At 53.6% G+C, this 16,392-nt stretch overlaps 1 protein-coding gene across 1 annotated transcript in view; it reads right to left on the bottom strand.

The window, feature by feature from the left end:
- Positions 1-643: 643 nt before the first annotated feature.
- Positions 644-16,392, bottom strand: part of BTBD9 (BTB domain containing 9) — a 389,548-nt gene continuing 373,799 nt past the window's right edge. The window contains exon 11 of the mRNA XM_074332880.1: positions 644-7,076. Coding sequence (XP_074188981.1) covers positions 6,879-7,076 — 198 coding nt within the window. The 3' untranslated portion in view covers positions 644-6,878. The remainder of the gene's footprint in view (positions 7,077-16,392) is intronic.

Below are 16,392 nucleotides of genomic sequence, written 5' to 3'. Positions count from 1 at the left end.
CTCAGTAGGCCGAGATCGGAGGTGGCCAACTGCCTACTCGTGTCAGTGCAGCACGGCACAGACCCTGCATGGCACCGCGGAGCTGCGGCCATCGTATCACGCTGAGGCCACAGGCGAAGGAGAGACGGCTGCATAAGAGAGAGCTGAGGAGTGCGACCCCCAGAGCCTGGACTTGTGAGCTGGTCACGCAGAAAAACATGGCAGCTGGGGTTGAACTCAGAGCAGGAGAAATGACAAGGGAAGTGGACCTGGGTTCATAGTGATGGAATTTTCTTCCCACCAAAAAATGCCATTGAATAAGCCACCTCAGGTGGAGAGAGTGTGACAGGGAAGTCTCAGTGCACAGGAGCCTGGACTCTGCTCTGAGCTGTGGTCCCACATTCTGTCCTAGGACAGGTCAGCCCTCTGCCTCGCTGTCCACACGGGGACACGTGACGCCCAGCCGACTTCACAGGGCTGTGTGGGGACGGAAAGTGACAGCACTTACTTGGGTGCTGTCTGCCTCCACACCCAGAAGCAGAGCAAGGGGGGCGGACAGGCACCCCATCCATGCCCTGGGGCTGGCGGGAGGGATGGGTAGTCAGTGTCCACAGGAGGGGACTGCAGACGGGCCGTGGAGGGAGGGACGACACGAATGCAGACAGAACGGAAAGTCACCACTTTATTTCTAAGAGGAAACCCATAGCAGCAGTCTCAGGGATTGTTCTGAACACACACAATTTGCACATTTGCTCACTTAGGTTGTTCCACAAAACGAGGAAAAAGCCACAGCCTGTCCACGAATTAATACATGTTCCAAATAGCAACACTGCCCTTTGTGCTTCTTAGAATTTTGGACAAGCCCTGAGTCCTTCTTTACAAATGGCTTAGAAGAGCCACTGCCCCCCTCCAGGCCCAGCACGGCCCCCACCCTCCTACATCTCAGAGGCCTGGGAAGGGGAGTGGGGGCAGCGCTCAGAGCCCCCAAACGCAGAGGTGAGACTCTCTGGTGAATTCAGGATACAGTTTGGCAAGAGTAACTCACGGGCAAGCGCCCACCGCGGCGCTCCTGCCACCTCCTCCACATCCCAGGCCGGAGGCTGGGCCTGAGGTCTCTCTCCTCTCGCTTTTCCAGGTGCTGGGGTCGGGGGTGGTTGGGACCTCGGTGCTCAGGATAGCCGGACACGGAGACTCCTGGCTGCCCCTCGGAGCAGCGCTGCCTCTCAGGTCACTTCTGGAAGGGAGCTCTGAGAACTGAGCTGCCCTCTGGCGTGGGGGAGGGGGAGGCCAGGCTCCGGCCAGCGCTGCGCCCCCTGCCGTCCTCTCCTATGAGCGTCTCAGATCTTACTGTCAGTGCCCCGCTCCATGCACGGTGGGGGCCGAAGAATGGGGGAACCAGGTAGACCCCATTGCTTGGGGCGGGGCTGCGAGGGCACACCTGTAGGAGCTGCACACAGCATCAGACCCAGGTGGGAGGCCACATGGCCTGGGAGTAAACCTGGAACTACAGGAAGCCTCTGGGACAGGCTTGGTGACCTGGTCCTCTCCATCCTAGCACTGCTGAGTCTTACGCCACAAGCCCCTGGGACTCACATGGTGGCAGGAGACTGTTTGGTGGCAGATGGACGGACTGCAATAATCAATGTCACCGTGTTCGCAGGGCGTCCATGGGCCCAGATCCAACCCCCCCAACACACACACCTCGGCGAGGCCTCTCAGATCTGCTGCCCACTTCCGTCCACACCTTCCTCCCCAGGCAGCTCTGCGCCTGGCCCCTGCGGGTAGGATGGAGCTGCCTCCACTGGCCCCGAAGGTGGCTTTCTTCACCTGTCCCAGCACGTCCCAGCCGCAGTGGAGCGGGACACAACAGTGGAGACAGGTGTGGACTCCTCTTCGCCCTCCCAGTTCAGGGCTATAAATACTCAGATGCAAATGGTAAATGCTCGAGGCCTTTATCACAAATTACAGGTGGCTGATTGTGAGTCTTTAGGGCGCGGCCTCTGGGGGAGTATTTCAGTGCTAAAGAAACAAGCCCACGGGGAGGGAGGCCCCTCGGTGGGCCCACCTGGCTCAGTGAGTCAGTCAGAGGAAGTGAAAGACCAGGCCCAGGCCAGAGAGCAGGGCGAGGGCACCCACACCCCTTCTGCAGGGCTGGAATGTTATTCCACGAGCATTATTACTTTAATAATAATTTTAAATGAGTAATTTAAAGAGACAGAGCAGTTATTTTCTAACAAATGTGTAGGGGGGGGGCCCTTCTGGCTCCTTCTATGCCTGCTCCCCACCCAGCATGGAGACAGGTCCCAGCCCACGTTAGTCCAGCAGGAAGTCCTGCCTGAGGGGCGTGGGGGTGACATGCGGGGGGAGCTCGTTCCAGTCGTGTGTACAGCTCCCTAGTTTGCAGATGTGGGGTCACAGCCAAGTGTCTCGGCCCCTCCAGCCAGCCCGATGGAAACCAGCAGAATCACGTCCTCTCTCCTCCCTACAACCTTGAAGGGAGCCCGGATGCAATACAGGGGAAGCTGGTCTACCCTCCAACCCATCCCTTCTCGCCACCTTCTCCATTCATTGTCACACCAGGGCCTCAGCATCCGGTCCAGTAACCAGGTATGACCAGGTCACTCCGAGGAGGACTTGCCCAGCCTGCTCCAAATCATTCCCCTTCCCTTTCCCAGAAAGCCCTGAACAAACACCAGGCACCAGAGGACTTCTAATTTAATACTGTAATAATAAAAACCATGGTGGTACAGAACCACGAACTGCATTTTAAATTCCTAGGGCCACTAACGAGCACTGGACTCCTGCTGGAACTGCTGTCAGGACAAACATGCAGAATTGATGGCTGCGACCACAAAAGTAAACGGAGCGTGGCCTGTGCCCGCTGCAGCCACAGCCCGACAGCCACTGTGCCCCCACCACCTCGGCAGCGGGTTCCACAGGAACCGGCCACCCACACACAAGACAGGATTAAATGGAAAATACCGAAAAGCAAACACTAACGAGGAAAAACTGGAAAGAGACAAATTTTTCTTTTCTCCTTTGACACCTTTCTTCTCTGTCCAAAGGGAGGTTCTTAACTGAAGCCCCAAATGGGGAACGGAGGCTCCCTCTTTATCACCCAGTGACTTCGGCACACAGGATTCTCTGTTTTTTCAGCACAGATTATACCTTCCTTTTTCCTGCATCTCTGCAAAGGATAAGTGATTACAATTTTGTTATCTTCTAAATTAAAAAAAACAGGTGAAGTTGGCAGGGTTGGAGCCGTTTGTACAGCAGTTTGACAATTGGGGCGACAACATAACTGCTGAGCAATTTTTTGCACAATTCAAAACTCATTTCATTTTCTTTTTTTTTTTTCTTTTTGCCAAGGAATCGGTCTAACAAACATCCCACTGTTGCTGAAAATAATTTCTTTTTCCAACTCTTCTAGGAATGAAATACTTTTAATGTATTTATCATTAAATAAGATTTAAAAAGTGACAATTTAAAGAGCAATTGAGAAGAGTCCCCATCCATCATGGGCTCATGTCTCTAACTGAAATCAGAAGAAAAATAGAAAAAGCACTGAGACTGTGGGAAAACTGTGTGTGTGTGTGTGTGTGTGGCTGTGTGGGTATTTGTGTGTGGCTGTGTGGGTAGTTGTGTGTGTGGCTGTGTGTGCCCACACGCATTACTGTTACACCCGGTTCGTTGGCAGCTACCCTGCCTTCAAGACTGCTTTGACCCGGGTGCCAGCCCACGGCCCACGTGCCCTGACTGGCATGCTCAGTGCCACCCCAGCGGTCCTCCCAGGAGCTGCCACAAGGTGACCTTAAAGGCTTTCTCAGAAGACCTAATGAAGTTTGCTATTTACTCGTCAAAAACCATGATTTGAAATGAAGGGCAGGGGTTCTGGCAGTGTTCTAGTCCTTTCCCTGGATGGTGGTTACAAAGCTGCCATTTTAGTTTAACTGACAAGCATCACAGTAAAGGACCAGAGTCACAAGCACCCCTCTGTCCGTCTCTGCCAAGGGTCCAGCCCGCCTGACCTTTCAGGCTGTGTCTTCACATGGGTGGGGGGGCCACAGCCCCTGCCCTGCCCGTGGCCTGGGCGAGTCTCCTGCTGGAACCCCACAGCTGCCAGCGCACAGAAGCAGCTCTGCCCTCTGCTGGGCTCACTCCGCGGGGGTCCAGGAATCCTTCTGTCTGCGTGCCAGCCCATCTTGTCACCCACATGTCCAGGTAGCTCCCTGAGTCTCTTCAAGTTTTCAGGCCACTTGGGTTGAGTTGGCCGCAGGGGAGATCTCCACGGGGGCAGCCAGGGCTCTAGAGAACGCGTCGCCTGCGGGCTTCTCTCCGCTGCCACTCATCCCTCTTTCCCTAGTGATCCAGGCCTCGCTCTGGGTGTGTCTGCTTCCACATGCGACAAGTGGGGTCTCCGGCCCCCCTCAGGAAGGCCCTGGCCCAGCCGGGCAAACAGAAAGAGTCCCTCATGCTCCTCAAAGCAGAAGGCCATCAGGAAGGCAGCGCTCCAGCCTGGTACCAGGAGGCAGACCAGGGCAGGCTTTGCCAGGCCTCAGTCCCCGCCTGGGGGGAGGGGAGCTGGCAACCGCTTCTGGGAAGGATGGAGGCGGCACCACCATACAGAACCCGCCCTCAGTTCTCCCTGCTGCCATGCTGTCAGCGTTGCCTCGGTTTCCCCTCCTTTCTCTTAATCTAATAATATGAGCATCAGAAATGTTGCAGGAGAGTGGGAGGGGGCCAAACTCCATTCTCTCAAGGGCAGTTACCTGGCAGGGGCAAACACCAAAGGAAATTTCTAACAGGCAGGAGGGAGGAGACAAGCCCTGGCAGGAAGGGCACGCGTGTGGGTCTAGTGCTGAAGCTTCGCACGTGGTCTAATCTGTGCCACTTCCGGGGTGAAGCTGAGCTGCCCGGCGGTATTTAGTTACCTGGGCCTGGGATGGCCAGGTGTGCCGTGTGGCAGTGGAACTGACAGGTCTGAAAACAGCCTTCAGTCACCTCTTCCAGATCCTTCTTTAGCTCCGCCCCCATCCCTTATCCCAGGGTCCTCAGTGCGGCCTCTGAGCCCGGGACTCCTCTCTGGACAGGTGACTTCGGAGTTTAAAAAGAAGCCGGTCAATAGATGACACTTTCAAAACATTTGCAGTTGGCCCTTGCTCTGACTTACTTATGTGGCTGCCTGTGTCCCCCGCCGGGTGCGAATGCACTGCTGGCGGAAGTGCTGAGTGGACAGGAATTCTGTGCTTACGGGCCCAGGGGCCCAGGGGCTGGAAGCGGGAGGCGAGGCCAAGCCCCAGAGGGCGGCCCCCACTGCGAGCAGGTGGAGGCACCGCTGGTTACAGGAGTCTGCCTCCCTCCCATTGCTAAGTGCGGGGCGCCCCGCAGGGGTTCCGCTCACCCCACACAGGGGAAGTGGATGGATCAGAGTGAGGGCGCAGAGGGAGACACAGAGCCCTGGGTGGGGGCTGCTGGCCCAGCGGCTTCTCCTCCCCCAGGACCGCTCCTCCCTGGCCTGCACTCACACAGCAGACCACCTTCCCCGAGAATAAGGCAGCTGATGCTGCCCTACTATTCTAGTACCCATCAGTCACACAGAACTAAGTTCCACTAGGAGAAAACTGTCGACCCATTGCTCTTCGTACATCCACAACCAATGTGTCTTGGAGACGCCAGAAGGGAAGCCCCTGTCAGCCGAAGCCAGGTCACAGGTGGTACAGAGAACCCTGCATCTGAAGAAGCTTCAGGTGGAGCTGACAGAGACAGCCAAGGGAGAACTGTGCAGGTAAGCCAGCAGCAGACAACAATCTGATTATTAAGACAACAGCAGCAGATGAAGCTGTGCGACTCAGACGAGACTGTTTCAGTGACGACTGGGAGGAAAGCATCTTGGAACTGCTGTTTTTCATCAGTCCTGGTAGAGAACTGTGGTCTGGGGGACACACCAGACTGGGCTGCAAAGGAGGCTGGAGGGCACCAACTGGCAGGAGGGCTGTCGCCGTACGTGGCCCAAGTGTGTCGATTCGAGGACAGGTCCAGCCCAACCGGAAGTTGGTACAGTTATATACACGTGCTTCTGACCATTAAATTAGCAGGTGGCATGACAGCTATTTCCTTGCCAGCCCTCCAAGCTTGAAGGGTGGGTACATTTCAGAAATGACAGGTTAAGGACCCTGCAGTTCGAGTGATTATTAACTCTAGTGTCCATGGGTTGGTTTGTTCATTGTGTCTTTTGTTGAACTTCCTCCAAGGGTTTCCTTATCAGCCCAGGAGTCACGATGAGCTGCATCTGGGCCTCATTTAGCAGAGCACGTGATGTGTCTTGGCTCTACCTCCGGCTTAACCATTCAAAACTAAGGAAGGAAAATTACAGCGTCAAAGGGATTCAAACAAGTGATTTGCTGTTTGAGCATTTCAAAAGATCTGGAACACCTATGATTCAGCAAATGGAAAATAGCTAAAAGAAATACAAAATTATTTAGTTGCCAGGGCGATGTGTTCCACAAAGTAACCACTATGGAAACCCATTTCCTAAAGGGTGCCTCCAGGTAATAAAGGCTCATATATTCTCTTCCACTTGAGTGTGCACATGCCAATTTTGTATTCCGACCCGGGCCTGTCTATTACTTCCTTCTGTTCCCCCGCCTGGGTTAGATTAGAGAGGTAGGGTGTTAACGGGGAACTTGATGAAGATTGAAGACCTATTTTCTCCCCCTGGAGGCCAGTCTGATTTGAACAAATTGAGGAGAACAAAGCGGCCCCTTCCTGCCCTTGGGAGAAACCTGCTCTGTGTCTGTTCCTGCAGCCAAGTCTGCTTCTCTGTGGGGCGGGGGGTGTGGGGGGAACACCCATTCTTGCTGCCATCCGGGCCCACCGAGTCCCTCCACATCATGCTTCCTTTATTGGTGCTGCCGGTTGGGTGAGCGCGAGTTGGAGCCCGGGCTGGAGGGCAGTGAGCTGGCGCTGGGGGCCTGCAGGGCACGGGGGTCGAGCTGCTGGCTGGCAGGGCTGTTGTCCCCCGGCCCTGATTCCTCGCCATTTTCCTCCTTCTGGCTGCTCTGCTGCTCCGGACACTCAAAGTGGACACAGTGGAAGACCTGAGGAGAGACGGGAAAGAGCCCGTGAGTGAGAGGTCGGTGTCCTGCCCTGGAGCTGCCACCAGTTGGGACACTGTGCTGCCAGCTCTGGGGGGCTGCCACACGGGAGTGAGAGGAAGTCCTTCCCACTCCCCCTGCCCCTGGTGTACACACTGGGAAGCAACTAGAAGGTTGTAAACACATTTCAATCAGGATAGGAGTAAATGGACCGATGGTGTGAAAGTTATACGCAGCACCACGTGGATTCCTATAAAATGTTCTCACTGAATTTCTCTCTTGTCTCAGGCGCTCTTCTTTGTAAGTTAATGAACTAATTAATTCTTGTATTTAGCAGTTGGGCTAAAAGTCAACAGGGGTTGAATTGACGGTGGTGATGGTGGCACAACTCGGTGAAGATGCTAAAAACCACTGAATTATACACTTTAAATGGGTGAGTTGGATGGTGTGTATCTCAAAACTTATTTTGAAAAAAGCCAGCAGACATTACCCCAGGGGAGGACCTGACTTATCTCCAAAGGTGCAAACAAGCCCCGCCTTCCCTGCATAATTATACTGTGGCCCAGAGCGTGGGGGGGGGTAGGGGGCACAAATGATAAGGCCTGGGCCCTCACCAGGAGGAGCCAGCCACCCCCCAGCAGCCAGGAAAAGGTTCTCTCCCCCGCAGCAAGTCTCTCCGGAAACCTTTCTGAGCTCCGTGCTGTGCTACTTGCAGACAGGGGACCGCACAGCCCAGCGCTCAGCCAGGGGGAGCCTTGGCCATGACCTTGACAACACACAGCACAGCTGTGGGAAGCCGTGGTGTGAGCCTAACACATCTGGTACGGAGCAAAGGTCACCGCTGGATGTGAGCTGCGGGGGGCAGGGAGGAGGGGGATCAGAGGAAGTCTCTCAGAGGCGGGCCTTCAGGGGTACCTCCCGCACCCTCCCCAGCACACATGGAAAGTCCTCTCTCCACTGGGGTGCCCGCTCTTTCTGGGGTTCCTGTCCTGAGTTCGCTGAAGCGGAGGAACCACACGCTCTGCAGTGGTGGTCTTCAGTCTGGGGTACCCTCAGATCTGTTTTCCAAGGATCATGCTGGCAGCTTGAAGGAAATCAATTTCCAGATCCTCAAATTCCATATTTTCCAAAACTGCCTGAGAACATGACTGAATTCACAACGCCATTCCCGCCTCACAGAAAGCACAGCCCTCCTGCCCCGCCTGCCGCGCCCTGGCCCTGGCTGGGCACAGACCACCCCCCCCATGAGCCTCTGGTGAGTCACAGGCCCCAATGTCTCCCAGTCCCTGTGACGGTGACACTTGGCCTGAGGGAGATGTTCTGAATTCAGAACTGAAGTATATTCCGACTTATGTAATTTTTTATAAAAAGGAACTGGAATTTTTCCAGAATTATGAAAACATTTTCAAGATACTCTGGCTAAAACTCATGGATGTAAGTTTCCACAATTACTTTCACATTGATGTACCTTCTTCAATGAGTTAGTTAAAATCTGTTTGAGCAAATCAAACAGATATTTTGATTATCAGATATTTATTCCTAATAATTAGTACTCGTCTTCCATCTTGTTTATTTTTTCCTACCTCATATTAAAAATAATTTTATTTAAACTGAAGACATATTTTACTTCTCAACCTTAAAATATTCAAAGGATTACATTTTTTTCAAAACCCCTTTTAGGAGATACGCAAACAAAATGTGAGTAAGATATTAGGGCACTGAGGAAACCCTGAACTCGCCACAGACTCCTCCAGTCAGCAGGCAGGACCTGGGGGGCGGGCGAGGGCACGGTGTGGTCAGAAGTGTTCCAGGCAAGGGAGGACACACTGAAGACGCTGGGGAGTGACAAGCCCAGGGTGTCCGAGCAGATCCCGGCAGCAAACCATGGGGAAGTCAGCGGTGGGGCTGGCAGGGGCTTTGGAGCAGGACTCCCCCAGGATCCGTCGCTCACCCCATAAACACTGACTGGCTGCTTCCCACAGGACCCGGCCAGTACATCAGCTCCAACAATAAAGATGCTGGCCTCAGGAGTGTGTGTGCTGGCGACATGGTCCTGGGATTTGGGGGAAGATTCCTCTGCAATGAGGAGCAGGGCCTGGAGATGGAGGGCAGCGCGGGGAGGGGGATCGGCTTGGGCCAACAGCGCCTTCCCCAACCAGTGGTGAGAGGTCTGGGCAGGAGGCCCCAGAGGCCAAGCTAGGGTCCATGAGGCACTGAAGGAGAAAACCAGACAGACCTTGATTAGAGGTGAGGTTTAGAGCAGTGGGGTCAATCCAAGAGAGGCTCCAACCTTCAGGCTGAGACGAGTTGGCACAGGCTCACGGGGGCAGCCTGGCAGCGTGAGTCCCAGCAAGAGCAGAGGCTAAGCTCAGCGAGGGCGGCCTCAGCGGAATGGGATAAGGGTCAGATCTAGCTCCTGAGGGTCCTGGTGGCCCCCAGTCTTAAAGAAACTTGTGTGCTGGCACTGAGCCAGCAATGTGACAGGAACTGAGCTGGGGGAGCCAGAGAGCCACCAGTGACTGGGGCTGGGGGGCCAGGGGCAGAAGACCCGCTGCTAGAACACAGCCTCCTGGACAAATAGCTGGCAGGGCCAGGCTCTCCACACGGTGAGGCGCTACCTTATCCCAAGGCTTGCTGCCTTTGGCTGCCAGGCTTCTCCTACACCAGCCAGAGGCCCTAGATAAGTAAGATGATGCAACTTGTAAGGCTGTAGTTGAACTTGCAAATGCTGAGGCTAAACCATGAGTAACTGGTTTGTGGTGATACGCCAAAGAAGGGCAGGTTGGTGCCCCGATGCCTGGAGCCTGTGTGGACAGTCAGGAAAGGTAGGCCACGTGGCACAAGGGCACGGCCGGCGGTGCTCAAGCCCAGAGGGCGGGGCACATGGGCACACTGCTGCCCCCCCATCTTACCCCCCCACCACCCAGTGCTCCCAGGAGAATTGCAACCCTCCTGCTCCCTTGGGTAGGGGCCCAACCTTTCCTTCCCAGGGGTCTGCTGGCTGGGGAGGAGCCACTGAACCTTGGATCTGCCCATGCTGGGTGAGTCCAATCCTGGATAAGGCCCATCTGTAGGGGATAAGGCACTAGCACCCTGGGAGCGGGCAGGGCGCAGGGCGGGGCTGGGGGACACGGCCGATCTCCCTGAGGCGGGACCAGACAGAGGTGACTGGAGTGGGCCAGGAGGTACAGCTGCGGCCGACAGCTGGGGGGACGAGGGGCTGCCCCTGCCTCTTCCGGGAGCTTACACGTTGCACAGCTCGAGCACGAACATGCACACGCACCGCGCATGCCCTCGTGTGTACACACGAACCCACGCCACGCACACACCATACGCAGGTGTACACATGCTCAGGCACACACACACCCGGCTACTGTAGAATCAAGTTCGCAAAGAAGACAAATGTAATGTCAACTGTGAAATTATATTTAAAATATAAATTCTGTGCTTACCTTCCTGCATCACTATTTTTCCATATTCCCACTTCAATTCATTTATCTACCACTGTTTCAAATTTCACATTTCAAACTATAATATTAAGGCTAAGTGAGGCATGCATCTTCCGGCCTGCTCTCCTCATTCTGGCAGAGACTTTTTTCTTAGTGAGCTGGTTTCTCTCCTCACACCTCAGGCCTGGTGCTGTCCCTGCCCTGTGGTGTTAGCCCCGTCTCTCCTCCTTTTTCCTTTCCTTCCTTCCTCTCTTTCTTTTATAGCAAGTCTCCCTCTTTGGGCCCATCTGCAGGTGCTTACCTGTCAACAACCAGGTGGGAGGGCCTTTCATGGAGATTTAAAAACTATTTGGGCCATCGGCTCTGACCTGAGCTATGCAAGGTAAATCAGAGAATCTCCTAAGTGCGACTATTAATCTGCTCTTCTGCACCAGCTTCACCTTTAAGCATTCGAAGTGACAAGACCACCTTCTGCTGGGTTACTGACAGTCTCTTTTGCTTTATGAACACTGCTCTTTCCAAGCATGGGACAGTAGGGACACAGCCAGGCTGAGTGGCCAGGGCGACCCCCACGAACACATCCCGCTTCCTCACGTCCCACCCAACACTCTCAAGCTGCCCCTAGAGCTGTCTGTAAGGGAGCAGCCTGCCCCCTTCCTCAGCGTGGCCGTCACACTTCCCACGCCCATGTCTCCACCTTCTCTGAACACGTGGCCTCTCCCTGCACCTGCGCCTTCCTGACCCCAAGCTCCTTATCCTGCTCCATGACGTAATTAATTCTTCATCTGTGTGACGCCAGCGCTCACTCACGCCCTGTCTCAGAGCTGCAGGCTGAAGCTAACCCCGGAACTGCCTTACACTCGTCCTTCCTCGAGCACGCCCCTCTTGTATCCAGTGGGTTTTCTTTCCTTGTGCTCGCATCCAACCCGCCCTGAGCCCTGCCCTGCCCCGCGAGGCCTCCAGTGCCTCCCGCCCGAGGCCCAGTGTCTCTCCTGCCTCTGTCTGCTGCTCTGTCGGTTCCCATCTGACTCAAGGACCAAGGCGAGCTCGTCCTTTCTCTCGCTCAGGGCCTTGCACACATCAATGAAAATCCTGGATTGAAAAATAAAGTTAGAAAGGCTCTCAGTGTGGCCGGGCACTAACTAATGGCTGGTTCTTCAGAACATGCCTTCACCTAAGGAAGGGTTCCCGGAAGTGACGCTACCCTGAGGGGCAGGGTGGCTTCCTGCTCTGCACGGAGCTGGTAACAAGCCTGGGAAGCCACTCTGCCTGCAGTGAGCACTTAATGTTCACTGGCCTGACTCTTCCTGCCTCATTCCCTTGTTAGTCCCACTTCTCTAACTTGGGTGATGTTAACTGCATAACCATCTTTAGCCCATGTAACCAACCTGTTTTAAAATCATAGTGCAAACGGCTGCTATTCCCAATACACCTAACAATACTGACGGCAAATCTCCACAGGCTAGTTTGGTGTTCTCCTACGAATATTTCTCCTCGAGGAATCATGACCACTCCTCTCCCTGACACCACACAGCCCATGGTCGACCCTTCCACCTAAGCTGGGGAAACCGGAGGCTGTGTTAGCCTCAGCTGCGACCCGCCTGGCTGAGCTCCCCGGTGGTTCTGGTGGGAGTTCTGAGGCCGGATGTGAGGGATGAGGGCAGCTCAGAGCCATGCTTCAGTCTGACCTGGAGTCCCAAGAGTGTCACTAAAGGACCAGCTAACTTTAATGCGGGCGCCCTGAGTGTCTCTGGAGAGCCACACAGGTCTGCTGGATTCAAAGGCGACACACAGGAAACAGTTACTTTTATTAAGCCACAAACTGAGGGGTGAGGGTTCTAAGTGAAAAAGGGTGTTTTACAAATGGAAAGATGCGTGAGGCCTGAAGTCAACAAAGAGACAGTGTGCAGTGGGCATCAGAGGGAACAGGCTAAGGGCAGGTGGAAGTCGGGAAAGGACCGGTGCTTCCATGTGCCAGGCACAGAGGGCAGAATGAGCGTGACACGTACGGTAGGCGTGGCTGGAGACGCCAAATGTGTGAGTAGGGTTCAGAGGTCAGGAGGTCTGAGTGCATTCATTCATTCACTTATTCCACCAACACTTATGAGCGCCTCCTGCATGCACCCCGTGGGAGTCCGGGCCCCTCTGAGTGCACCATCCAGTGAGGTGAACAGATATATTAGCGGAAAAGGAAGGAGCTCTGGGCATAAGGGGAGCCATGAGGGTGTAGAGGAGGGGTCCTCAGCCAGCCTGGGGAGTCAAGGATGCTTCCTGGGAGAAGATGTCTGAGCTGAGTTGAGAAGGTCAGAGGAGGGAACCCTCAGTGTAGAAGAAGAGGGGCGACCACTGCAGGCTTTCAAGCTGAGGGTGATGACACAGAAAGCAGGAAGGTGTGAGGTAGGGGTGCTGGGGGCAGTGTGCGCAAAAGGCCACAGCTGGGGGACAGAAGGAGGGCCCGGCCCAGACCTGGGCAGGGAGCTAGGGGCTCTGGAGGGAGGAGACTCTTAAAAAAGGAGGATTTTTTTAATTTAAAATATTGCAAAAGCAATACAGATTTATGGCGACAAATAATTTAAGTGTCAAAAGAAAGTAGATGACAACAAACCCTTAAACCTTGTGTAAAAAAAAATCATAATATAAACAGAACCACTTTAAAATAGAGCCACAGCTGCCATCCCAGAGGAACTGCCTCACATGTGTTATGCCTCCCACGTTTGGAATGTTAAAACAGGGCACAATCACCTTTGCACTGGGCCTAAAACAACACTGTGTCCCAAAGAACCGTTTGCAAGGATGACAGGAGGGCAGATACTATGACTGCCTGACTGACGGCTAAGGTGTTTAGTTAGCATCACTATGATATGTTATCTGCACCGATAGAAATGCCTTCCTTCTAGTAACGTAATTGTTTCCCTTTCCTTTCTCATAAATACCCATCGCCTTTGTCTCCTAATTGGACATTATCCGGGCTTCTGCATCAATCAGTGCTTCCCAAATGGTTATTCTTTGATCTCAAATAAATGCTTGTTGCCTCTCACTTTGAAAGGACTTTTATTTTCAGGTTAACACTTGAAATCCCCTGATGGAGAACTCAACAATTTGGGATAAACAGGAAAGAGTCATTTTAAAAGGAAGAATAACAGAACTTGTAACAGATTCAGTAAGACTGATACAAGGAAGAAAATGGTCCGCAGTGACTGCAGGGATTCTTTGGGAGGACGAGGCTGGCAGACTGTGGTGCTATGGAAGGTGGCAGCAGCGGGGGCCCCGGGGCTCCAGGCTCAGTAACCACCAAGGACCTGTAGTCACCGTCAGATCCTTTCGCTGTTTTTATTTTTGAAACTTCGATGACCTCACTGAGCACAAACACTACCCAGGCACTGCACACACCTCCCAGCCCAACAGGGGAGCGGGTGGGGCAGAGGCGCCCCTGCCAGGTAACGGGGTGCCCAAGGTCACACCCATTCAACCTCAGGGCCAAGGAGCTCCAAAGCCTGTGGTCTCTCGGCATCAGATGCCTGCCTCACACACAGTATACCACAATAGCATGTGATCAGTAATACGACAGGTGTGTGAGAAATTAATTTTCTTGGGAAAGGGGAGTTTCGGGAAAGTCAGAGAGGAAGACTTGCATCAACTAGGCCTTGAAGAGCTGGGAGGCAGATAGGGAGGGGAGTGGCCTCCCACGAGGGGCCAGAGAGAGCACTTCGGAATCAAGGTCTGGCCTTGGCATCTCGCTCCCGGCAACCTGTCCCCTACCCACTCTGTCACCCCTCTACAGAGCCCTGTGCTGGCTCAGCCATCTCGGGATAATCCAGCCCACCAGCCTTGCACCTAACACGGCACCAGTGCAAAGGCAACGCCCAGCCAGGTCCTGGACGACTGCAGAGGCAGCACAAGCACCCACGTGTGTGCGCCTCCCAGCATCGTGTGCAGGCTGGGGCTCCTTCCCTCGGGACGCCCCCTTCAGATGTGCACGCATTGCGCATGGACACCCAGACAGCAGGCACGTGGTTGGGGCCAGCAGAGGTGCATGAAGGGAGGGGGGCTGTGGCGTCTCTGCTCCTTTCCTGGGAAACTGGAGGAGTGGGGGGATGCCATCTGGAAATGTGCTGCTGGTCCCATCACACCCCTAAGCTCCTCTTTCCACTGAGCATCTGGGGACCTCCCTCTAGGTGGAACAGCCAGGTTCTGAGTTTCTCTTTGCTCAGAAGCTTGTGTGATCCAATTTCTTTCATCTGAACCTTCCCAAGACTGCAATACCTCTTGGAAAGGATGTGACCAAAAGTGAATGAGGCATACAGGGCAGAGTCACACTACTGATTTATGCAAAACCATTACCACCGTTGCCGCATCATTTTCCCTTCCCCTTTTCGGCAATCATGTATCCCATTAGCCTGTTTGATTGCTGCTGCTCACAAAGGGGCACCTTCGCTGAACCAGCGTCAATGGCCTCTGGATCTGTCCCCCGAGAGGAGCCGGCTAATTTGGAATGTAGTCGTGTGCATGACTCTGCCACAGCCTCGGTCACTATCCAGCGTCCTTTTCTGAAGCTGCTGTTTAGTATCACTTTGCCTGTCCTCTCCGGGAGCCATAACTCTGGATGCTGGAGGTAGTTGGGGATGTTCTTTTCTCTGGGAACCCTGGACAGGAGGCACACGACTGCAGCAGCGCCTTCTCGGTCAGGCTGGTTCCTCGGCTGGCTGCTGGCTGCCTTTTATTAGAGGGACTCCCCAAGCACTATTTGTTTGACATGTCTTCAAGGTTTTTAAAAGCAGAGAAGCCTCTGCTAATTTTCCCAAGTTGGCTTGAGAGTCCACTGTGAACTGCAGCAGAAATCAGGAAAATTTAATAAATGGTGATCAATGCCTCTGCCTTGCCTTTCTGGTTTCTCCTGAGTAATTTTCACAGACTGCTTTCATGCCAACCGATACAAATAGGATTTCTGATCCAAGCTTTCAACTTACATTTACAAGGCGAGGTATCTTTATAATAGATACCTACCTCTCAATGATATTTGCTCATAAGTCAGAAACAGAGACGTGGCTTCTGAGTTACACCACCCTGCGGACTTCCTGTTTTTTTCACAGTGTCTGGCGGGTGTGGCAGCATCACACACCCACTCGGCCCAGTAAACTTAACTGATTCTGATGATGGTGACAATTAACACCTTTCTTACACTCCTCTTAGGGGCAGAAGACTCCCTCCACAGACTGCAGGGATATTTTATTTGGGTTCCTTTAAAAATGAAGACCAAATGTTGCTAGCAAAACACCACTTTTTATAAATCAGAATTTTATATATGGACATCCAAACAGCCCAAAACATCGTTTTCAGGTGAGGAACCCGTTTCACAGGGAGACATATACAGACTGAGCAACAGTCTTCAGCACTGCCTAGGATGGCGGGGTACCAAATCGTTTTGCACAGCATTCACTTCTAATGGGATGCGAGTAAGTTTCTTGGTGACGCTGCTTACACATGGCAACTTTCCAATGTCACTATCCCATATTCACATCAGCCAGGGCACCCACAAATAACTGAAAGTCCATGGCTTGGAACGTTCTGGAAAAAGGGCCTTTCCAATATGTATCACCCCAGGCAGCCCCGAATTCCTGATTCTGTTTCCTATGTGTGCACACCCTAGGGTTCCAGGGGCAGCGATTCTCTAACTTAATTAGTTTGGCTCTGGAGTGGCAGAAGGTATCTTTTTATTGTTGAAAAATGAAAGAACAAAAGAAGGGAAATGTCCTAGTTCCCAGGTAGGACCTGGTTGATGTGGCCCTATCAAGGACCCTTCCCGCTGGACAGGCATTGAGAGAGCCCGGCATGGCCCCACTCTCCCCGGAAGGCTGTGCACGCAGCCCCAG

This window comes from Rhinolophus sinicus, linkage group LG05, assembly GCF_036562045.2.
Source record: "Rhinolophus sinicus isolate RSC01 linkage group LG05, ASM3656204v1, whole genome shotgun sequence".
Taxonomy (NCBI): Eukaryota; Metazoa; Chordata; class Mammalia; order Chiroptera; family Rhinolophidae; genus Rhinolophus; species Rhinolophus sinicus.
The sequence above is the reverse complement of the archived record's forward strand: the minus strand, read 5'-3'. Positions and strand labels throughout refer to the sequence as shown.